Genomic DNA, 23,566 nt, shown 5'->3' on the forward strand with positions numbered 1-23,566 from the left:
GCTCCTTTACTATTATTTATTCAGCTCTCACCTTACATTTAATATGTCCAAAACCAAAATGAGGATCTTTCTCCTTCAATAATTAATGATAAAGGTCAGTCTGCCCTCATGAGGGCAGAGACCATGTCTGTCCTTCCCATTGCCCAATGGTGTCCCCGTTGTTGGAATGAATGAAGGAACTGCCATCGCTACATAAGGACTTCCAAAATCCACCTGCGATTCCTCACTTTTCCTGAGTCCCAGTCCCTTTTTGCCTCTAAGACTACTCCTTCACCTTTCTATTATCACCTCCAACCCAGTGTGTCTAAAGTGGAATACATCAGCTTTCCTTCCTGTATCATGTATCTATTGTCATATAACAAACTACCCCAAAATTTAGCAGGAATAAAGACGCAGATGTAGAGAATGGACTTCAGGACATGGGGAAGGGGAAGGGTAAGCTGGGATGAAGTGAGAGAGTGGCATGGACTTATATATACACTACCAAATGTAAAATAGATAGCTAGTGGGAAGCAGCTGCATAGTACAGGGAGATCAGCTCTGTGCTTTGTGACCACCTCGAGGGGTGGGATAGGGTGAGTCTGGGAGGGAGACGCACGAGGTAGGAGATATGGGGATATATGTGTATGTATAGCTGATGCACTTTGTTATACAGCAGAAACTAACACACCATTGTAAAGCAATTATACTCCAATAAAGATGTTAAAAAAAAAAAAACAGTTTCTGAAGGTCAAGAATCCATAAGTGGCTTAGCTGGGTGGTCCTGGCTCTGAGTTGCAGTCAAGTCATCAGCAGGGATGCAGTCATCTGAAGGCTTAGCTGGGGCTGGAGTGCCTTTCTCCAAGCTCATTCACATGGCTGTGGTCAGGAAGCCAGTACCTTTTGGACACTCCATAGGTGGCACTAGCTCCCAAGGAATATGGTCAGATACAAGTGACCACACTTAAGAATACCCAAAGTATGATGTTCTTATCACGTATTTCTGCTTCATTTATTGTTCTTCCCAGTCCAGATGCAGTTCAGCAGAGGTTATTCTTAGCATAAGCAGGTTGCTTAGTAAAACAGTTAACATTCTACCTTTATCAGTCTCCAAGGGAACAGAGCTAGTAAATCAACAGGACAAAGTCTCATGCAGTAGAAGAGAGTTCTGTTAACTCTTTACCTGGCTTATCTTCTTTTTCATCCATCAGAGCCTACTCAACTTTTCTTGGCCCACCTGGAGTGCTGCCTCCTTCAAGAAGAATTTTTCAACAGTTCCAACCTACCTATGCGTAAAGTCTTATGTCCCCTGTATTTATTTCCTATGGCTGCCTAACAAATCACCATAAAATTAGTGGCTTAATAAAACACAAATCGTACAGTTCTAGAGGTCAGAAGTTCAAAATGGTCTTCACTGGTTTAAAGTCAACATGTCAGCAGGGCTTCTGTAGGCTTTAGGGGGAGATTCTATTCTCTTGCCTTTTCCTGCTTCTAGAGGCCACCCACTTTTCCTGACTTATGGGCTTCTTCCACCATCTTTGAATTCAGCAGCATGGCATCTTTAAAATCTTTCTGACTCTCTAACCTGTGCTTCTGTGTACATCTGCTCCTCTCAGAATGGACATGAATCTTTGGGGACCAGAGGGCAGACTGTGGCCCACCCAAAGATGTCCATGTCCCAATCCCCAGAACCTGTGAATATGTTACCTTACATGGCAGAAGGGATTTTGCAGATGTAATTAAGTGAAGGATCTTGAGATAGGGAGAGTCTCCTGGATTATCCAAGTGGATTCAATGAACAATAATCACAAAAGACCTTATAAAGAGGCAGGAATGACAGGGTGAGAGAAGGTGATATGACAATGGAAGCAGAGAGAGAAAGATGTGATGATAGAAGCAGAGGTCAGAGTGATGTGGCCACAAGCCAAATCATGTGAGCAGCCTCTAGAAGCCGGAAAAGGCAAGAAATGAGTTCTCCCCTAGAGCCTCCAGAAGAACCACAGCTCTGCTGACACTTTGACTTTAGCAGTGTAAGATCTATTTCAGTCTTATGACCTCCAGAAATGTAAAATTTTTTAAATTATATTTTTTTAAAAATTGTGCTTTGTGCCACTGAGTTTGTGGCACCTTGTGGTGGCACATAGGAAGCTAGCCCAGCCACCTTGGGATCATGCAGTTTGGTGTTTTGCACACCACATGTTTTGTGAATCTCATTTCTTTAACTGTAACATCAGTGTCCTGAAGGCCAGAGCATCATCTTGGATTGTTTTCATATCCCCACTGTGCTCGATATATACCAGGTGCTCATGAGGATATATACCAGCAGCTATACTCATTGATATACTCACAGATAAGAATCACTACCAGAAGAAATTCTTCAGGATTTAATAAAGTTTGCATTTATCAGAAAGCCACAGGAGTTCATGGGCAAACCACCCAGTATGGGATGGAAAGAGACAGAGTAGTCTCATTATAATGCTGGTGAAAGTTGTTTTTGTGTATTTAGTTGATTGTTTGCCTCTGCCTACAGCCAATGATGTGCACCTGTCCTCAGGACCCAAGGAGTACCTTGGAATGCTGGAATACAAGAGAGAAGATGAGGCCAAGCTCATCCAAAACCTCATTCTTGGTAGTGAAACCTGGAACTCTGAATTTTTGCTTTATCTTTGAGAACTTGAGCATCAGCAATTGCTACAGTCTTGGGCAGGGGTATTTCCTCTTCTTCCTCCACTGCTTCTCAGCCTCACCACTGTTGACCACATAATTCTTTGTTTGGGGTGGGGAGGGGCTTTGCACTGTAGAACATTGCGCAGTGTCATTGGCTTCTATTCTGTTGAAGCCAGTAGCAACCCCTAGCCATGACAATAAGAAATGCCTCCAGACATTGCCAGATGCCCTCTGGAGGTACCTTGCCTTCAGTTGAGAAGCACTGCCCTAACCTCTTCCCAAGTCTCATCACATGGTCAGGGTAGAAGACACATCTCTTCATCTTTGTGTCTCAGCACAGGAGCCATGGGAAAAGTAATTGTGGCTCCTTTGTTCCATCTGACTTCTGCTGAGAAATTTATTTGCAGGCAGTACAGTGGAGGCTTTCCAGCCACACCTCAGTTACAGGAATCTCCCAGTGGGCATACTCTAGGGTTGGTGGTCTTAGAAACAATCTTACTAGACTGTCTTCACCATGAAAACCACATGGTTTTCCAGGGAAAAGGAGAAAAGCTGCCTCCCTGTCAGCGGGTTGTAACATCTCAAAGCAGAGAGCCCATATGTAGCCTTACTCCTCTTGTCCTAATTGAGTCCCCTCAGAGGACATGAGCACCCCTACCCTTTCCTTTCCACCCTCACTGGCACACAGCTGTGGGGCCTCTTTGTTCCCCTGTCTTAATGCAGACATGGGGAGGTCTGTGTTTGCTTAACTTGTTCTATAAAGTTTCTATCTTCCCTTCATTCCCACTCTGACTTCCAGCCATTCTCTTCTCCTCAAGACCAGCTGGTCCTCCTCTGCAGGACTGCTGTGTACCTGTTTTCTCTATTCAAGGCAGATGCATGTGATTGCTGAGATCATAGTCCATCCTCATCATAGAGGCTGAAGTGAGGGTGCATGGAACTGGGGTTCCTCTGTTACCTTGGAGATATGAAATTCTGTCCTTTATTCAACCTTAGAAAAGAGAAGGTACTTTGCAAATGAGAAGTAAGAGGAGCAGGTGGCACCTGCATGTATATTTTTGCCAAGAAAACCGCCAGCCTGAACTCCTCAAAGGGAAAAGACATCCCTATGCATTCAGGCACTGCATCAAGTACAGAAAAGCAGACAACCCCTGCCCCATCATTATAGGTTCCTTATCGGGAGAGCTGATCATCAGCTGTAATCCTCACTGACTCTCTCTGCTCCAGACCTGAAGCCCCGCGGTGTGGTGGTGAACATGATCCCCGGGCTGCCAGCTCACATCCTGTTCATGTGTGTACGCTACGCAGACTCTCTAAATGACGCCAGCATGCTCAAGTCCCTCATGAACAGCACCATTAATGGTATCAAGCAGGTGGTTAAGGTAGGAGCTACCTTTGACATTGGCCCTTGGTATTATGGCTACTTTAGGAACACCTGTGGGAATGACCAGATGCCCGTACTTTTCCCATCCTTCACCTCCAGTCTTTGGTCAACCCCATGATTCCTCAAACCAGTCAGAGGCCCAATCAGCAAAAGAATCCAAGCTGTTAGGAAAAGACAACTTAGGTCAGAGAGCCCTAAGGGTGGGGATCTACCAATGGACCCCAAATCCTTACCTGCAAGACTACAGCCTGGTAGCCACCACGCCACCACTTCTGTCCCCCGGGGCTGCAAAGAGGGGCTGGCTGCAAGGAGTATGTGTCTATCCAGATAACAAGTGTGAATGCCAAGGAATGGGAAGGACTGAAAAATTACTCCTCTCTTCCCTTGGCATTTATGTGATTCTCCCTCATAAAACCACAGTATGTACTTTTATTCTCAGCCCAGAAACGAAGATAAGCTATATGTAAGGGACCAGTAAAATATAGATCCATTATTCTTCATTCCCCTTCCAGATGGAAAGTAATGTTTGATTTTGAGATATATTTAATTTTTTTAGTTGGGGAAGTCCTATCTCACTTTTAGTAAAATATGTGTTCTAGAAAAGTCATGAGCAATTAAATCCTATTTTAAATACTCTAGGAAAAGAGAAGAATAAAAACAGTGAATGCATCAGGGCATGGATAATTCTTCCCCCTATCCCGCCCCCCACCAAATTTTATACTAAGAATTCCTTATTCATCAGGAGTTAGGAGTAGAAAACTAACATTGATTTGGTGCTGGGTGCTTTATAGTCACTGCCTTCACAGGAGCTACCATTGTGTTCTTAGAAGAGACTTCCATAAATTCATGTTTTCCCTGTCCGTGTTTTCATAAATTGGGTTTTCTCAGGGTACACTTGCATTGCGTTCCAGGTCATGGGCACACAGTATTTGCCCCATCGTGCTGCTCTGGAATGCTTAAATACTTAGAAACTGAAAGACACATGGCATAAGGAGTGTAAATCCTTCCTTGCCAGCATCTTCCATCTCAGCTTCTTCAGTGACTCCCCACTCCTCCCCCTCCAGTACACAGCACATTAAAGCAACCCTCACTTGGTCCACATACCCCCTTGGCCACCGTGCCTTTTTTTTTCACCCCTTGCAATCTGGCTTCTACCCCCGTTACTCCACAGAATGATCACATTTAATTCCTCTTGCTAAATCCAATGGTATTTTCTTAATTTTTATTCTCTTTAAATGGACTGAACAGTAGCACCATCTCCTTGAAACGCTCTGACATTGTCTTTCAAATCCCAGGACTTTCCCAGTTTTCCTTTTATCTCTCTGGTCTTTCGTACCTCTGCTTCCTTTGCTCGTTCCTCTCCTTCCTGCCCCATAAGCGGGAGTGTTCTTGCCAACAGAGTCCTCAATCCTGAGCTCTTGTCTGCCCACCCCTTTCCTTCAAGGAAGACATCCTCCCACCTCTCTCCTGAGGTTTTCTCAGCTGTCCAGGTTCCACATCATCTCTGCATCCTCTGAGCTTTTGTAGCACAGTCTATGCCCATCATGTAGGCTGTCGGCCACCTATTTAACTGTGTCCTATATATGTCATGTCTGTCTTACCAGTCAGAATGTGAACTTTGGAGGGCAAGGACTGAGACATTTCTCAGGCATTCCTGCAGTGCCTGCTTCAAGCATCATAACAGGTGATATAACCTGTACAGAAATACTTTGCAAACTATAACGTGCTAAATAAATACAAGAGCTTATTTTTATAGTATAAATTTAATAAAGTCTTTAATGAATAAAAAAGGAATTCTTTTTGGTCAAAAGCCACCAGCTAACCAAACAGGTAAGATATGTCTGTTCTTGGCTCAGAGGTAACCAAATCCAACACCAAAATCCAACTTTGTCTTTTCTTGTTTTTTTTTTTTTTTTTTTTTAAAGGAACATTTAGAAGACTTTGAGATGCTGTCCTTTTGGCTTTCCAATACTTGTCATTTCCTCAATTGCCTGAAGCAGTACAGTGGAGAAGAGGTAGGATTGCCTGCCCGCTCTGTGTTCTATGCTGACTGCCAGTCTCCTACCTCCTCATGAGCCAGAACTCACCGTAGGAGTTAGGAATTGGGATGCCCAGCTCCGGGGGCAGCTTCTGCTTCAGCTGGCTTTCTCACTCCCCCCTCACCCAGGAGACCAGCTTCACATCACCAGCTGAGTGGAAGTCACAGGCAAAAAGACTTCTAGAAAGAAGTAGAGACCTCGGGCATGGTACTAAGCCTCAGTTTTCTTGACTTAAAATTCATGAGGTAGATTCTGTGATTTTTCATTTTCTTTCTGGTTGTAAAATTCTGAAGTTTTTAGTATTATCACTCTAAAATACAGCTGTTAGTGCAACATGCCTATTTCTTCATAGCTGTTCTCACTATGAGATTCTGATTGTTCCTCCATGATCTGCAAATCCTTTGCCATTCTGACTCTGCTTTCAAGGGGCTGACATCATAAAGAAGCTCTTCACCTCCAAGTACTCACAGAGCAATATTTCATTGACCTAAAATAGCAAAAATAGCTTTCAGGGTTTTCACTGCTCTGCAAAATGGTTATACCATTTTATAGTCCTACCAGTAGTATGTAAAGGTTCCAGTGTCTCCTACCTTTACCAACACTAGGTATTGACAGACATTTTATTATTTATTAGTCTCATGGGTATAAGATGATACTTTGTTGCCTTAAATTGTAATTACTTGATCACTAGTGAGGTCAAGCATCATTTCATGTGCTTACTAGTCAGTTGGGTTGCCTTTTAAATTGCCTACTCACATCTGTTCTCCATTTTCCTTAAGGGTGATTATTTTTCTTATTGATTTGCAGGAGGTCTTTACATATTATGGGTAGATTGTGGCTTATCTTCTACTTTTCCTTATGGAGTCCTTTGTCAGACACAAGTTTTGAATTCTGATGTACTTAAACCTGTCAATCCTGTTCTTTTATGATACCTGATTTAATGTCTTGTTCAAGAAATTCTTGCCTACCCTGAGATCATGAAGTTATTCTTTCTTCTAAACTGATAATTCAAATTTAGAGTTCATAATTATGCTTTTATCCAAAATTGGTATGATTATTTATCCCAAGTTGACATGTGAGGTAATGATCTCATATCTTCTTCCATGTGGATAGCCAGTTGTCCCAATGGAGAGAAAGTAAAATAAAATATAAAAATAATCCTACTGGTACTATTGAATAAAAGGAGAAATAAGTAAAGAAAATCCAACCTCTAACCAAAAGGGATATTGCGGGGAGGGGGGAAGACCAGCCCATTTAAGACAAACTGGCATCTGTGAGGCCTTAATGGGAGGCATTATTCAACACCATTTTAAAAAATCCTTTCTTTACCCCCTTCTGCCATGTATACAATGTTCTTGTTCCTGTCTGAGTGGTTTTTAATTACTATATTTTTATTTCTAAAATTTCAATTCTTTTTCACCTCTGCCTTTTATAACATCCTATTCTTAATGTTTTTTTTCTTTTATCTCTTTGAACATGGTAAACATGTTGTATTAGTCTGCTTGGTCTGCTAGCACAGACTAGGTGGCCTAAACAACAGAAATTTATTTTCTCACAGTTCTGGACGACAGAAGCCCAAGATCAGGGTGCAAGCATGGTTGGTTCACTGGTGAGAGCTCACTTCTGGGCTTGCAGACAGCCACCTTCTCACTATGTAGTCACATGGCCTTTCCTCAGTGTATGGGGTAGAAAGAGAGAGATTGAGCTCTCTGCTGTCTCCTTCTGTAAGAACACTAATCCTATCAGATCCGGACCCCACCCTTATGACTTCATTTAACCTTAGTAACTTCCTTAGAGGCCCCATCTCCAAATATAGCCACCCTGGAGGTTAGGGCTTCAATATATAAATTTGAGGGGGGGGGAAATATTCAGCCCAGAACCCACATTTTAAAACATTTCAGATTGGTCTATACTCTAATTATAAAGTTTATGAATCTCATTTATTCACCTACCAACCTCTTACAGCAGTTTATTTCCTTGGGTGCTTTGCAGTTTTTTCTGTGAGCTTCCATGGGAGTTGTTTTCCAATGTAGTCTAGCTCTGGAGGCACATATTTGTCAGGGAGATGAACAGGACAGTAATGTTTACAGTTGACCCATCCTCAGATTCAATCAACTGTGGATCATGTGGTACTATAGTACATATTTAGTGAAAAAATCCACATGTAAGTAGACCCATGTAGTTCAAACCCATGTCATTTAAGCGTCAAGTGTAGTTAGTTATAGAAAATAAATGCTACCACAAACATCGAGAACTCATTCGATATAAATCAGACATTAAGTTTTAAAGTATAAGAGTTATAGTAGAAGCTTATTATAATATCATTAGTAGAGATAGTATTTTAATTTTCTACATGTCTACATTATTCTAATATTTATATTCAAAATTACTTCCAGGAATTCATGAAGAATAACAGTGTACGTCAGAATAAGAATTGCTTGAACAATTTTGACCTTTCAGAATACAGACAGATTCTTAGTGATGTGGCTATACGAATATATCATCAGTTCATTATTGTAATGGAAAATAACATTCAACCAATAATAGGTAAGAAAAGAATCGATGACCAAGAAATATTTATAGTGACATTGAGACCTTAAAAAAATAAATCTGGTGCATGGCATGTGTAATTGCAAAGAACATAATTTTAAAACAAGAAGATTTACTGATGTAAATGTCCACTTTTTAATTCTTTGATCGCCTAAAATGATTACATATATAAAAGTACACGGGTCATAGTTTTCTTTCTGTAAGGGGGATCCATCCTGAAGGGAAAGACTTGAGAGAACTGCTGCTACTTATGTGGCTTATCCTGGTTCTTAGCCAAGTATTTTTGAAATTCTAAAGCCTCACTCAAATTCTTGTATACTTTCTTCAATTTTCTGAAATTTAAATACTTTAGGCTTTAAGTAGTTCCAGACCGTGGGTTGTCACGCTAACCAACTCTCTCTCCTGTGAAGTTGAAGGAAGAGGAGCTATTGCCCTGCTGTAGCTGATGGTCCATCCCCATCCGCCCCTTACATCCTGGTGCTCCCCAACCCTCCATTCTTCTGCTTCCTCTATCACAGCTGTATCCACACTAACTCATGTGGAAAATGTCCCACCTCCTGAAACAGACACATGAGGGCAGTGGAAATGTTCTCTGGGTGTCCCCACTGCGTGTGCAAGAAAATCTTCCTGTTTTTCTCCATAGTGCCAGGCATGCTGGAGTATGAGAGTCTGCAGGGCATTTCCGGCCTGAAGCCCACAGGCTTCCGGAAGCGGTCATCCAGCATAGATGACACGGATGCCTACACAATGACCTCCATCTTGCAGCAGCTGAGCTACTTTTACAGTACCATGTGCCAGAACGGCCTGGACCCCGAGATCGTGAGGCAGGCAGTGAAGCAGCTCTTCTTCCTGATTGGGGCGGTCACCCTGAACAGCCTCTTCCTGCGCAAGGACATGTGCTCCTGCAGAAAAGGGATGCAGATAAGGTAAGACCCATAAAGCACCACTCATCCTGGAGAGGCTGGCCAGAAAGGATGCTCTTAAAGTCCGAGGCCACACGCTCTGCCCTCCCTCCACAAGAGCTGCACTGCTGGAGGGTGTGCAAGATGACTCTTAGAACCTTGGAAATGTCAGCCATCTGATGCCAGGCCCTCCTCCCATCACTCTACCCCACGCTAACTTGACGGTCTGGCAGAATGTCTTCTACTAAGAACTAGTAATTGTGTATTTTAAATTCTGGCCCTCTGTGGTTATCATATACTCAACCAGTATTTATTGACCACCACCTCTGTGACTAGCACTGCTGGTGGGGGACACAGGAAACAGAGGAAAGGGTGATTTGATCCCTGCCATTGAGAAGCTAAATGATGATTCAAAACCACTATAATTAAGTCACAAACAAGTGGCGAGGGAAGTGCTTCAGAGAGGAGAGATTATCGTGGACAGAAAAGTTAAAGAAGCCTGAAAACTGTGTGTGAGTGATTAAAAATGGGAGAACATTTCAGGCAGGGGAATGAGTGGGCAAAGGCATAGTGGTAGAACTGAGTTAGGACCCGTCCTCAGGCAGGAGTAAATAGCTCCGTCTAGATTAAGCGGAGGTTTGTGTCGGGAGCAACAGGTCCGCAGTAGAGTGGTAAGTTGGACCCAGATTGGGAGGGTCTGGAATGCCAGGCCAAGCACTGGGAGTTCATCCTGTGGACATGGTCATCCAGTTTTGAGGTGTGTTGACTTCTCTTTGTCTCTAAACCGAGGAAACACAGACCATTAGCTATTGTTTGAATTAACACTGTCACATGATTAGAAAGCATATAATATGGGGTAGATATTTAAGATTTTTATAATATGTGCAGGGATTTGACACCTGTAGGTGATAGGAGAACCTGGGATGGTGATGATGGCAGTGATACAATGAAAAGTGACCCCAAAAAGTTTATTAAGCCAAGAAATAAACAAGAGGCATCCAGTACATCTTTTCAGCATTAGAGGTGGACATCCCTACAAACCACTGTGGCAAATTCTCATGATACCAGGTTGTGGTTTTCAGATATGAGGGAGTATTCAGGAGGACTGGGCTTTTTTTCCTCTTCATTGAGAGAGGAAAGACTTCTGTTTATTTCCCGAGCACTGAGCAGATGCCCTGTACCCCTCTGAGGTAGGATTCAGGCCTATTTAAAGTAAAGCCGTAAACCTCATGTGCCACCAGAGTCTTTGCTAAACAACTCTCATTCCACCAGTAGGTCCCCAAGTTGAGTGAACATCTGTCCCCATAGGTGCTCAGTATTTTCTCCCCTCACCAATTAAAAGTGCTATTAGAGAAGTACTGACTTTCCAGTGTGTTGCTCTCAGTAAGTAGCATATGCATTTAAGAGGCATTCATTCATTCAGATATTGACTCAGCTCCTGCCATAAGCAAGGCACACCAGGATTTACAGTGACTTTACCATGACAACACAAGCAACACAATAACAAAACATGAACACAAGTGGAAAATCAAAACCAAAGAAAAGAAAAACATAAACAGTAGACAGAGTAGCTTGTAAACTGGCTCTGGGCTTTCTGACTGCCAGGAGAAAAAGCCAAACATCATAGCTCTCTGGTCTCATCTGGCTTGGTGAGGCAGACCAGTTCCTGGGAAGATATAAAGATTTTCCTAGTATGTAATTCTTTTTTGTGCCTAGTCATGAACTGTAAAAATATTATCTCATGTGGAACTTTATCTCACCATCTCCACAATAGCATTTTTGCTGCAAGTTCCACTGTGGCTGTTTTGCCCAGGGATCTTTGATAAGAACCTAGGTAGGGGTCCTGGAGACGGAGACAGTTCTGTTAGGAACCAGAATAATGTGGCCCAACTACAAACATTGCTTGCTGGCCTGAGGGAATCTGGGGGGAGTACGAAAGGCATTGACTTGGGTCTTGAAGGACAAGTAGGATTTCAGCTGACCCAGAACCAGAGGAATGAGCACAGGCCTCAGTGAAGGAAAACTGAGGGCAGGGTATGAACAGCCCCCTTTGCAAGGAGCACCAGGAGTGGTGGGAGGACCTAGAAAGATGGGTTAGAAAGACAAAGCAGAATGCCAGCATGAGAAATGCATGCTTTAGTCCCTCAGGAGTGGCAGCCACCACAGATTTTTTTTTTCTTTTTCAGAAGGCTTTAAACTATGAATTCAATTTCTTTAATAGTTGTAGGAATATTCAGGTTATATATTTCATCTTGGATGAGTTTTGGTAGTTTTTGGTTTTCAAGGAATTGGTCCACTTCGTCAAAGTTGAGTTTATGTGTGTAGAGCTGTTCAGAATATTCCCTTATTATTCTTTTAATTTCTGCAGAATTTGTAGTGATATCCCCTCTTCTGCTCCTCTGTGGGTAATCTGTGACTTCTCTTTTCCTTGGTCAGTCTTGCTAGAGGTGTATCAGTTTGGTTTCACTGATTTTTGTCTTTTATTTTTAAATTTAATTGATTTCTGTTAACTGTCTTTATGATTTCATTCCTTCTGACTACCTTGCATTTATTTTTCTCTTCTTCTTCTAGGTTCCTAAAGTAGAAGCCTGGATTATTGGCTCTGAGACCTTTCTTTTCTAACATAAGCATTTAATGCTATACATTTCTCTCTAAGCACTACTTTAACTCTATCCCACAAATTTTGATATGTTATATTTTCATTTTTGTTCAGTTCAAAATATTTTCTAATTTCCCTCGAGTCTTACTCTTGGACCCATGGATTATTTAGAAGTGTGTTGTTTAACTTCCAAGTGTTTAGAGACTTTCTTATTACCTTTCTATTATTGATTTTTAGTTTAATTTCATTGTGCTTGAAGAACATACTTTGTCAGTCAAACTCTTAGAAACAGAAGGTAGAATGGTGGTTGCCTGGGGCTGAGGAGAGAGAGAAAAAGGGAGTTGTTGTTCATTCAATGGATGTACAATTTCAGTTTTACAAAGTGAAAATGTTCTGGGAATCTGTTATACAACATGGTGCATATAGTTAACACTACTATACTATACACTTACAGTAGTTCAGATGGTAATTTTATGTTACGCGTTTTCTACCACAATTTTTAAAAAAATCTCAAGGTACGTCCAGGTTAACATATACCATAGATTGTGATACTAGAATTACCAACCATCCCACTTTGTCCGAGACTTTCCCAGGTTTATTTTTAAAATACAAACTTATAAATATTTTGGGACTTCCCTGGTGGTCCAGTGGTTAAGTCTTCACACTCCCAGTGTAGGGGGTGTGAATTCGATCCCTGGTAGGAGAACTAAGATCCCACTTGCTGCATGGCGTGGCCTAAAAAAAAACAAAAAACAAAAACTTATAAATATTTTTACATTGATAAAAACAAACTTTGTATGATTTCAGTTATTTTTAAATTTGTTAATATTTGCTTTTGTGACCCAGGTCTATTTTTGTGAATCTTCCCCGTGCAGTGGGTTGAAAAGAATGTATATTCTGCTTTTGTTGGGTAGAATGGTCTATAAATGTAGATCAGACCCAGTTTGTTGATGGTGTTTTTCATTTCTTCTGTATCCTTGCTGATTTTCTGTCCATTAGTTCTATTGATTACTGAGAGGAATGTTGAAGTCTCCAACTATAATTATGGAGTTGTCTATTTCTTCTTTCAGTCTGTCAGGTTTTGCTTTATGTATTCTGAAGCTCTGTTTTTAGGTACATACACACTAAGAATTGTTATGTCTTCTTGGTGAGTTAGCCCTCCTGTCATTATGTGGGATCTCTCTTTGTCCCTCCCTGGTAATTTTTTCTGCTTTGAAGTCTACTTTGTCTGAAAGTCTATTTTTTATTTGGATCAGTGTTTTCATAGTATATCTTTTTCCATCCTTTTACTTTTAACCTATCTGTATCATATCTGAAGTGAGTTTCTTGTAGGCAACATATATTTGGGTCCAGTTTTTTGTTTTATTTTTTCATCCAGTCTGACAATCTGTGCTTCTTAATTGGGGTTTTTACACCATTTCAATTTAATGTAATTATCGGTATACTCAGATTTAAGTCTACCATTTTGTTATTTTCTATTTTTTCCTTCTGGTTTTTATTTCTCTGATTTCCAGTTTCTGCCTTCTTTTGGGTTCTTTGAACATTTTTGGTACCCCTTTTAAATTTATCTATTGTGTTTTCACTGTATCTCTTTGTATCTTTTTTAATGGCTGCTCTAGGAATTACAGTATACATACTTACCTTTTTCAGTCATTTTAGAATCAGTATCTTATCACATTAAGTGGAATGTAGAAACCTTACCATTACATAGGCCCCTTTCCCCTCTTTGCTTGTTGTCTTATATATTGTATCTACATACATCAAAAACTCTGCCGGACAATGTTATAATTTTTGTTTTAAACCATCCAACATATTTTAAAGGACTTAATAGAAGAATGGTCTATTGTATTTACCCAGGTATTTATCATTTCTGTTATTCCTTCATTTCTAATGTTTCAAGTCTCATTTTCCCCCCAAATCTCATTTCGATTTCATTTTTCCTTTTGCCTGATGAAATTATTTTAGTAGTCCTTTTAGAGCAGGTTCACCGACAATAAATTCTCTTAGCTTTCTTTCCTCTGAAAATATCTTCATTTCACCTTCATTCCTAAAGTATATTTTTATAGGCTACCAATGTCTGGGTTGACAGCCCTTTCTTTCATCAGTTTAAAAAATGTTCCACTTTTTCTGGCTTCCATGGTTTCTGATGAGAAATGCACAGTCATTTGAATTATTATTTCTCTATAAATAATGCATAGTTTTTCGCTGACTGAGTTCCAAGTTTTTTTTTCTTTGTGTTTAGTTTACCACAGTTCGATTATGATGCATCTGGGTGTGGATTTCTTTGGGTTTAGCCTCTTTGAGCTTCTCTGAACTTCTTGACTCTGTAGGTTTGTGGATCTCACCAAATGTGGGACATTTTCAGCCATTTCTTCAAATGTTTTATCTGCATCACACTTTCTCCTTTCCTTCTGGAATTTCAATGACACAAATGTTAGACCTTTCATTATTTTGTTATCCCTAAAGTTCTGTTCTTTGTACTTTTCAGATTGGATAGTCTTTATTGATCCCTTGAAGTTCACTGACTCTTTTCTCTGCCATCTATATTCTGCTATTGAGCCCATTCAGTGAGTTCTTTTGTTTCAGTTATTATATTTTTCAGTTGTAAATTTCCATTGTTTTGAAACATCTTCTGTTTCTTTTCTGAAGCTTTCTATATTTTCATGTATTTCAAGATAGTTTGTCCTTACTTTTTGGAGCATTTTTTTTTTTTTTTTTCTGCAGCAAAGAGGGTTTATTTTCAAGACAGCCAATTTTTGTGATAGCTTCTTTAAAGTCTTTGTCATGATTCTAACATCTGTGTCATCTCAGAGTTGATACTATTAATTGCCTTGTTTAATGTGACTTAAGATTTTCCTGGTTTTCATATGCCAAGTAATTTTGAATTATATTCTGGACACTTTTATTATTATATTATGAGACACTGAGTCTTTAAATCCTATGGAGAATGTTGATACTTTTATCAGATAATCAGCTCACTTGGGTTCAGGCTCTGCAGGTTGTGGTTCCTCTGTCCGTCCTGTCTTCAAAGCCTTTGTAATGCTATTTGGTTTTGTCTTGTGTGTGACACACAGTGCCCAGTCTGAAACTTGGGTGGTGTGCAATCCTATAGTTTAGTCCTCAAAGTTTATGTGTGCTCTTGAGGGTCAGATCCATCCTTGGGCTCAGGGGTGTGTCCAAGAGTTCATAAATAACTTTAAGGGTCACTTTCCCAAGCTCCTCCTCTCCACAATACCCCTGGTACTTTCCAGATACGTGGGGATCCCCTCTTTGGTCCTCCAGACAGAAAACTGGGGCTTCACTTAACTCACTGTGTGGCACAGTTCCAGCAAATGTCCCCACCTGGGGTCAAGTGGTGAGAGGAAGAGCAAGGAGAGTTCACGCCATCCTCTTGAGCCACAACTCCTCCAGCTGAAGAAAGTTCCCCTCTCTCAGAGTTTTAATTTCCTACTGGACCCTGTTGCCACCACCATAGGACTGTTTGGGGCTTGCACATGAGAGAATGAAGAAAAAGAAAGGAAAAGGAGAAAAAAGAAAAACAGAATTTCCACCCTGTCTCAGAGCATTAGGACACCCCTTTCCAGCACCTCGAGCCAGAACTAGAGGGCTCCTCCTGGAGCTCTTTGTTGGCACCCATGCCCACTACTGAGTTTCAGGCTGCTTTGAGTTCAGGCCAATGAATAGCAGAGGGAAAGATACCGGTAAACTCATTGTCAGTTTGGAGATACTTCAAATTCTGGTCTTCTCTCCCAGCCCACCTGCTACTGTTTACTTTTCAGAGTCCTCAGATAGCTGTTCCAGGCATTCCATCCAGGTTTTATAGCTGCATTCAGTGGGGGAAACAAAATGGAGTGCCTACTCCATCTTACCAAGAACCAGAACTCCAACACAGAGTTTTGAGTGGGAGGATTAACGTGCTCAAAATTCAGTGGATTCCCATTAGGAATCTACTGTAATAAGAACTAGTGGTGGGGGCTTCCCTGGTGGTGCAGTGGTTGAGAATCTGCCTGCCAATGCAGGGGACGCGGGTTCGAGCCCTGGTCTGGGAGGATCCCACATGCCGCGGAGCGGCTGGGCCCGTGAGCCACAATTACTGAGCCTGCGCGTCTGGAGCCTGTGCTCCACAACAAGAGAGGCTGCGACAGTGAGAGGCCCGCGCACCGCGATGAAGGGTGGCCCCCGCTTGCCACAACTAGAGAAAGCCCTCGTACAGAAATGAAGACCCAACACAGCCATAAATGAATGAATAAATAAATAAATAAAATTAAAAAAAAAAAAAAACTAGTGGGACAAAATTGACAATGCAAAAAAAGGGGGGGTAACCAGTGCAAGAGATGTTATCTCACACTCATTACATCCCTATGGAATACATTAATTCAACATTATTGTCCCAATGTTATAACCCATGGGGAGTTGCTAATCTGGAAGGTCAGAGCTGGAACCAACCTTAGAGATCACCTAGTTCAGCACTCAATTTTTTTAAACAGCTTCATTGATATATAATTTACATGCCATAGAGTTCACTCGTTTAAAGTGTATAGTTCAGTGGTTTTTGGTATATTTACAGAGTTATGTAGCCGCCACCATAATGTAATTTTAGAACAGTTTCATCACTCCAGAAAGAAACCTTACACCCAATAGCAGCCACTCGTATCCCCTACCCAAGTCCCACTGGGGAGTCCCGTCCCCCTCAACCTAACCAACAACAAATATATTTTCTTTCTCTGTAGATTTGCCTATTCTAGACATTTTTAAAATAAATGGAATCATAAATACGTTGTCTCTTGTGACTGGCTTCTTTCCCTTAGCGTAATGTTTTCATAGCTCCCCCCTGTGGTAGCATGTGGCAGTACCTCACTCCTTTTTATTGCTGAATAATATCCCATTGTATGGATAGACCACAATTTGTTTATCTGTCCATCAACTGGTGGACATTTGGGTTGTTTTCTTTTTTTGGCTATAATGATTAATGGTTCTGTGAACATTTGTGTATGATTTTTTGTGTGGACATGCTTTCAGTTCTCTTTAGTAAGTACCTAGAAGTGGAGTTGCTAGGTCAGAAGGTAGTTTTATGTTTAACATTTTGAGGAACTGCCTAACTGCTTTCCTTAGCAGCTGTACCATTTACATTCCCACGAGCAATGTATGAGTGTTCTCAACACTCTGATTTACCAAGAGAGGTTGAGTAACTCTCCAGGCTCACACAACGGATTGGTGGGATTAAAACCCATGGCTCTTAACTCATAAACCTATGACAATCAGTGACAGAAACAAGAATAAAAACCCCAGTGGACTAAAAGAAAGCCTCTACCAATTGAAAATTTTCTGCCAATTTGGGAAAAGAGATCAAACAATTTTTATACCAATGTAAGTCTTCTCTTCGAATACCACTATGATTTTTTCCTTTAATATATTTTCAAATCTATTATTAAGGGTACTTTAATAGATTATAAATTATTGTAGTCACTGTTCTTTGCTCAGATTTTCTCCAAAGTATATTGCTGTTATGGCCCCTCACCCTAGACCATCATGATCCTTAGAACCATGGATCGTGAGAGCTGATCATCTGGCCCAACCCCGTCTTGTTACAAATAAAGAAACTGCTGGGCTGTAGTCCTAAGGATCTCAGTGAGCTCTGGTACCATGTTGGGACACACTGGAGGATTCGGCACCCTCCCCTAAAGTGTTCTAAGCAGGTCACCCCTGTTCTCTGCTCCTCTGGCGTTTACTCCAGGTGCAACATCAGCTACTTAGAAGAATGGCTTAAAGATAAGAATTTGCAGAACAGCTTGGCCAGGGAAACCTTGGAAGCTCTCTCTCAGGCAGCCTGGTTGCTTCAGGTCAAGAAGACCACAGACAGCGATGCCAAGGAGATCTACGAACGCTGTACCTCCCTGTCTGCTGTGCAGGTGACCAGGCTTGCTGAGTGTCTCCCTGATCTTCACCCACAGATCATGTAATTGGCCTTGCCTTTCCTGGCTTAGCCAGCTGTGGGGTGCATCTGCATCTCTCTGTGCTCTTTGGGGAGCATACGTATCTCCCATGGGCTGCCCTCTTATCTAACAAGCATTTGTTAAATACTAACTCTAGGCCTTAAAAACATAAAAGTGCATATGACACATTCCCTGCCCGCTATACTCACATATGTGTATGTGTGGGGAGAGGGGGTGGGAGCGGGGAAGGAGGCAGGAAATGGGGAATTCTCTTAAGGTCATCTAATTATAGGATGTCCTTGCTGCCTTCTGTGCTCTTCTCAGCTTGTTTTCTCTTTTGGAAAAAAATAACACATGGTTCCTAGAGCCAGATTACAGTCTAAAAGAACCACTTGTGGTTCCCGACTGTTCCCAGACTACTGGAACCATTATTTCATGGACAGAGTTGTCCTTTTCGGCGGCCTCACACCATCTTATGTACTGTTTGCAGATCATAAAGATCCTCAACTCATACACACCTATAGATGACTTCGAGAAAAGAGTGACTTCATCCTTTGTTCGCAAAGTACAGGTGAGATCCTTAAGGATGTGCCTTTTAATTTTTAGTATAAGACAGTGTTGTTTAATTACCATTATAGAAATTCAGGATTAAAGTACATGTACCAAATATACAAAGGAAAGGCACCCAGGAAAAGCAGCAGGAATTTTCCCTGTCAAATTCCCTGTTTTCAGAACCCATTTTCGCCCTGGTGGGAAGGGAACAAAAACACCAAAACTGTGATTCACATTTTGTGTTCCTTCAGCATGTCTTGTTTCTCATCAGTCTTTGAGTATATGCAAGGGAGCAGAGGCTGAATGGAAAGAGAGAACCTGTGTACCAATTTTTTCTTATTTTAATCCCTAAAGTTTCTTGCCCAATGAACTAGGGCAGCAGTTCTCAAAGTTTGGTTCAAGGGTCCTTGGAGGGAGGGGGGGATTCTTGAGATGATTTCGGGGAGTCTGAAAAGTCTTCCTTTTTCCAAATACATACCTGTATGAGGCAGACTTTTCTTCATACACTTCAACTAAAATAACGTATCACTAGAGGTGAATGCAGAAGCAGATACAAGATTCCATCTGTCATATTAAGTCAGACATTTAAAAGAGTTACAGGGGGCTTCTCTGGTGGCGCAGTGGTTGAGAATCTGCCTGCCAATGCAGGGGACACGGGTTCGAGCCCTGGACTGGGAAGATCCCACATGCCGCGGAGCGACTAGGCCCGTGAGCCACAATTACTGAGCCTGCGCGTCTGGAGCCTGTGCTCTGCAACAAGAGAGGCCGCGATAATGAGAGGCCCGCGCACCGCGATGAGGAGTGGCCCCCACTTGCCACAACTAGAGAGAGCCCTCGCACAAGAAACGAAGACCCAACACAGCCATAAATAAATAAATAAATAAATAAAAATAAAAGAGTTACAAAATTATGAAACAGTACCACTTCTCACTAGTTTTTTGATTTGTTTTCAAAAATATAGTTGTTTTTCAATAAAAATATGTTAACATGTATTGGGCTTGTTATTTTAATGCATTAAAAAATATTTAAAATTATTGTTTTAATTACTAATATGATAGATATCAGTAGTTATAACCACATGCACAAAAGCTGTTTGGCGTCCTTGGTAATTTTTTTTTTTTTTTAATTTATTTATTTATTTTTGGCTGTGCTGGGTCTTCACTTCTGTGCGAGGGCCTTCTCCAGTTGTGGCAAGCGGGGGCCACTCTTCATCGCGGTGCGCGGGCCTCTCATCATCGCGGCCTCTCTTGTTGCGGAGCACAGGCTCCAGTCACGCAGGCTCAGTAATTGTGGCTCATGGGCCCAGTCGCTCCGCGGCATGTGGGATCCTCCCAGACCAGGGCTCGAACCCGTGTCCCCTGCATTGGCAGGCGGATTCTCAACCACCACGCCACCAGGGAAGCCCCGTCCTTGGTAATTTAAGAGTATAAAGGGGTCCTGAAACCAAAAAGGTTTGCAAACCACTGAACTAAAAAGAAATATTAATGCAATAAAAATTTAATACTGAGCTCCACTCTTTTTTTTTTTTTTTTTTTTTTTTTGGGGGCAATGTTTTTCAGGGCAAGACTATGGGATAAGTCACCTCCAACAGCTTCAGTTCTTGCATGGGACCATTCATAATTCAAATGCCCTAGAAAGAGAATCTGATTGAGTTTTCCCACTCCCACGCTAAATGAACACTGATCATTGGTCCCCAGCCATTTTTTTTTTTTTTTTAATTTTATTTATTTATTTATGGCTGTGTTGGGTCTTCGTTTCTGTGCGAGGGCTTTCTCTAGTTGCGGCAAGTGGGGGCCACTCTTCATCGCAGTGCGCGGGCCTCTCACTATCGCGGCCTCTCTTGTTGCGGAGCACAGGCTCCAGACGCGCAGGCTCAGTAATTGTGGCTCACGGGCCTAGTTGCTCGGCGGCATGTGGGATCTTCCCAGACCAGGGCTCGAACCCGTGTCCCCTGCATTTGCAGGCAGATTCTCAACCACTGCGCCACCAGGGAAGCCCTGAGCTCCACTCTTGTTTGGTCTTAGAATTATGCCATGAGAATAGGTAAGAATAGAAAGTAGATCGATTTACAGTCATTCCATCCTGTGGGAAATTAACTTCTGAAGTGAAACAGAGCAAGTTAAGTATTCATGAGAGCTGATCTGGAAGACCTGGATAAACCATTTTACCTTGGAGCTGTGCTGTTGAAAAGCCCTTTTGTGTGTTATCTCACATGATTTTGAGAGGAGTTTTTCGCTGGAGATAGAGTTGTGTTTTCCTTGCTCTTGACTTCCAGACAGCCATAAAGCAGAGTGCACTGGTTTCCTTACTCATTTTTCCTCTGGTTCTCATTTCAGGCTCTCCTCAATAGCCGAGAGGATTCATCACACCTGATGTTGGATACCAAATATCTCTTTCAAGTCACATTTCCTTTTACCCCCTCTCCACATGCTCTGGAAATGATCCAGATCCCCAGCAGTTTCAATCTAGGCTTTCTCAATAGATTATAGCAGGAAAAAAGAGAATAAATGCACTTTTCTTTCAAAAGCTAAATGAAGTTCAAATAGAGGGATGTGGCTTATTAATTGGAACTGGAAATGCTTTGGAATGTGATTGAAGGAAGAAAATAAGAATTCTCCCAAATGGGCTACATCTTCTCTTGCTTGTGGTGATGGTGCTGCCACTGTCATCTTGTAAGAATTAACACACACCAGCTGAGGTTGGAAAGGCCACCGATACCTTTGGAATCTCAGCCAGCTTTTACTAGAATTCCTGCAAGTCTCGTATTTTCTGCCAGGTGCCTCTTGTCTAGATCTATTTTGTGACAGGGGTCCACCCAGAGGGAGTGAGACCCAGGGACACAGTTTATCCTAAGTTTTCTAAAGTTCGTGTGAAGCCCAGATACATTTATGAAGCCACAAATGGGTTCTAGGGCTGAGTCTTCCAAATAATCCCATTTGGCCATGGCGGCCTGTCAAAGTCCTCTCACCCCACGCCTGCTTGATGGGGGCAGAGGTGTTTCACCAACTCTTTTTACTAAGAACACTCCTGCATAAGAAAATATTTATTTCAGGCCCCTCTAATTTTTAAGAGAATATTCAATCTGGAATGAATCATAGAAGTATTTTTATGTATATATCCATTTAAAACTAATATATCAGGGCTTCCCTGGTGGTGCAGTGGTTGAGAATGCTCCTGCCAATGCAGAGGACACGGGTTCGATCCCTGGTCCAGGAAGAGCCCACATGCTGCAGAGCAACTAAGCCCGTGCGCCACATCTACTGAGCCTGCGCTCTAGAGCCCGTGAGCCACAACTACTGAGCCCGCGTGCCGCAACTACTGAAGCCCACGCGCCTAGAGCCCGTGCTCCACAACAAGAGAAGCCACCACAATGAGAAGCCCACGCACTGCAACAAAGAGTAGCCCCTGCTCACTGCAACTAGAGAAAGCCCGTGCGCAGCAACAAAGACCCAGCACAGCCAAAAATAAATAAATACAATAAATAAATTTACTAAAAAAACAAAAAAACTAATATATCATTCAAGCTTAATTTCCACGCCATTTATCATCTCCTCCTCCAGAAGATTTCTTTAAATTTTATCTGCCAGCATATTTGCCATAATTTTTAATTGTTTAATATCTTTCATACAATAACTTAAAAAAATAAGTTTGAAAAGGCAACATAGATGATTTTCTCTATCTTATCAGCATTCAAATATGTTTTAAGATTTTCTCATAAAAATAACTGAAGAATTTTGTCAGTTCCTCCTTTTGAGAAATCTGTTTCCCAAGTTTTGTGGGAACTATTACTTGTTCCCCCCAAGTTTTCTCCTTTCTTCCTTTCAGAGCATAAAACATCATTTGATAAGCACTCCTGGCCTGTGGCCTCTTCTGCACCACCCCAAAGTCACAGGCCATAGCTGTGATTCTGTAACATGGGCATGTATCTTAGGAGTGGAAATAATACATGATTGTGAAGCAACAGCACCCTACTAATATGTAATAATGTCTTTTCATATTACAAATGATTGAATTTAGTTCATTTAGATACATGGTATATGAAGAAATGAGAAGTAGAACTTGGTGACATTTTAATCAATAAAATAAATTACCAAATGAATTGGGTCAGATTCTTTTTTTTGTTTTTTTTTTTTTTATAAATTTATTTATTTATTTATTTTTGGCTGCGTTGTGTCTTCGTTGCTGCGCACAGGCTTTCTCTAGTTGCGGTGAACGGGGCTGCTCTTCATTGCGGTGTGCGGGCTTCTCATTGCGGTGGCTTCTCGTTGCAGAACATGGGCTCTAGGCGTGCGGGCTTCAGTAGTTGTGGCGTGCGGGCTCAGTTGTTGTGGCTCGCAGGCTCTAGAGTGCAGGCTCAGTAGTTGTGGCTCACAGGCTTAGTTGCTCCGCGGCATGGGGGATCTTCCCGGACCAGGGCTCGAACCCCTGTCCCCTGCATTGGCAGGCGGATCCTTAACCACGGCGCCACCAGGGAAGTCCCAGATTCTTTTAATTGCTAGGAGATTACATTTTTCTTAAGTGCACAAGTTTTATGCCTTTCTTTAAGGGTCATACTTAAAGATGCTAGAATCTTTATAGATTCATAATATCTCATGAAACATATATAAAATTTTTTAGAGAGGAAGTAAATATGCCCTCAGTCCTGGCTCAGGCTGTGTCTGCATGGGGCTCCCAGACTGTGCCAGAATGAGGGGCTACTTGGTGGAGAGCTGGCTGGGTTTTGGTCCACACGGACTGCCTTCTCCATGCCCCTTCCAGGTCTCCCCTATGCCACAAAGAGACCATCACCCTTCCTTTTTGGCCACTGTAACTCAGGGCTCCTGTCTGTTTTACAGCATTTATCCTGGGCTATGAGACAGTAACGCTGGCCATTCCCTCCACTACCCTGTGAGCTGCTGGAGAGCAGGTCCACATCCTGCTCATCCCTGTGGTCATCCTGATGTGGCGAGCAGAACCGCAGG

At 41.9% G+C, this 23,566-nt stretch overlaps 1 protein-coding gene across 4 annotated transcripts in view; it reads left to right on the forward strand.

The window, feature by feature from the left end:
- The window catches only part of MYO5C (myosin VC), a 110,245-nt gene extending 87,979 nt beyond the window's left edge, over nt 1–22,266 (forward strand). For all 4 annotated transcript variants that reach the window (XM_061180312.1, XM_061180311.1, XM_061180313.1 and 1 more), the window contains 8 exons: nt 2,510–2,608; nt 3,874–4,028; nt 5,956–6,045; nt 8,466–8,616; nt 9,263–9,545; nt 17,855–18,029; nt 18,544–18,624; nt 20,942–22,266. In XM_061180312.1, coding sequence (XP_061036295.1) covers nt 2,510–2,608; nt 3,874–4,028; nt 5,956–6,045; nt 8,466–8,616; nt 9,263–9,545; nt 17,855–18,029; nt 18,544–18,624; nt 20,942–21,094 — 1,187 coding nt within the window. In that variant the 3' untranslated portion in view covers nt 21,095–22,266. The remainder of the gene's footprint in view (nt 1–2,509; nt 2,609–3,873; nt 4,029–5,955; nt 6,046–8,465; nt 8,617–9,262; nt 9,546–17,854; nt 18,030–18,543; nt 18,625–20,941) is intronic.
- The last annotated feature ends 1,300 nt before the right edge of the window (nt 22,267–23,566 follow it).

Source organism: Eubalaena glacialis, chromosome 2 (genome assembly GCF_028564815.1).
Source record: "Eubalaena glacialis isolate mEubGla1 chromosome 2, mEubGla1.1.hap2.+ XY, whole genome shotgun sequence".
NCBI classification, from domain to species: domain Eukaryota; kingdom Metazoa; phylum Chordata; class Mammalia; order Artiodactyla; family Balaenidae; genus Eubalaena; species Eubalaena glacialis.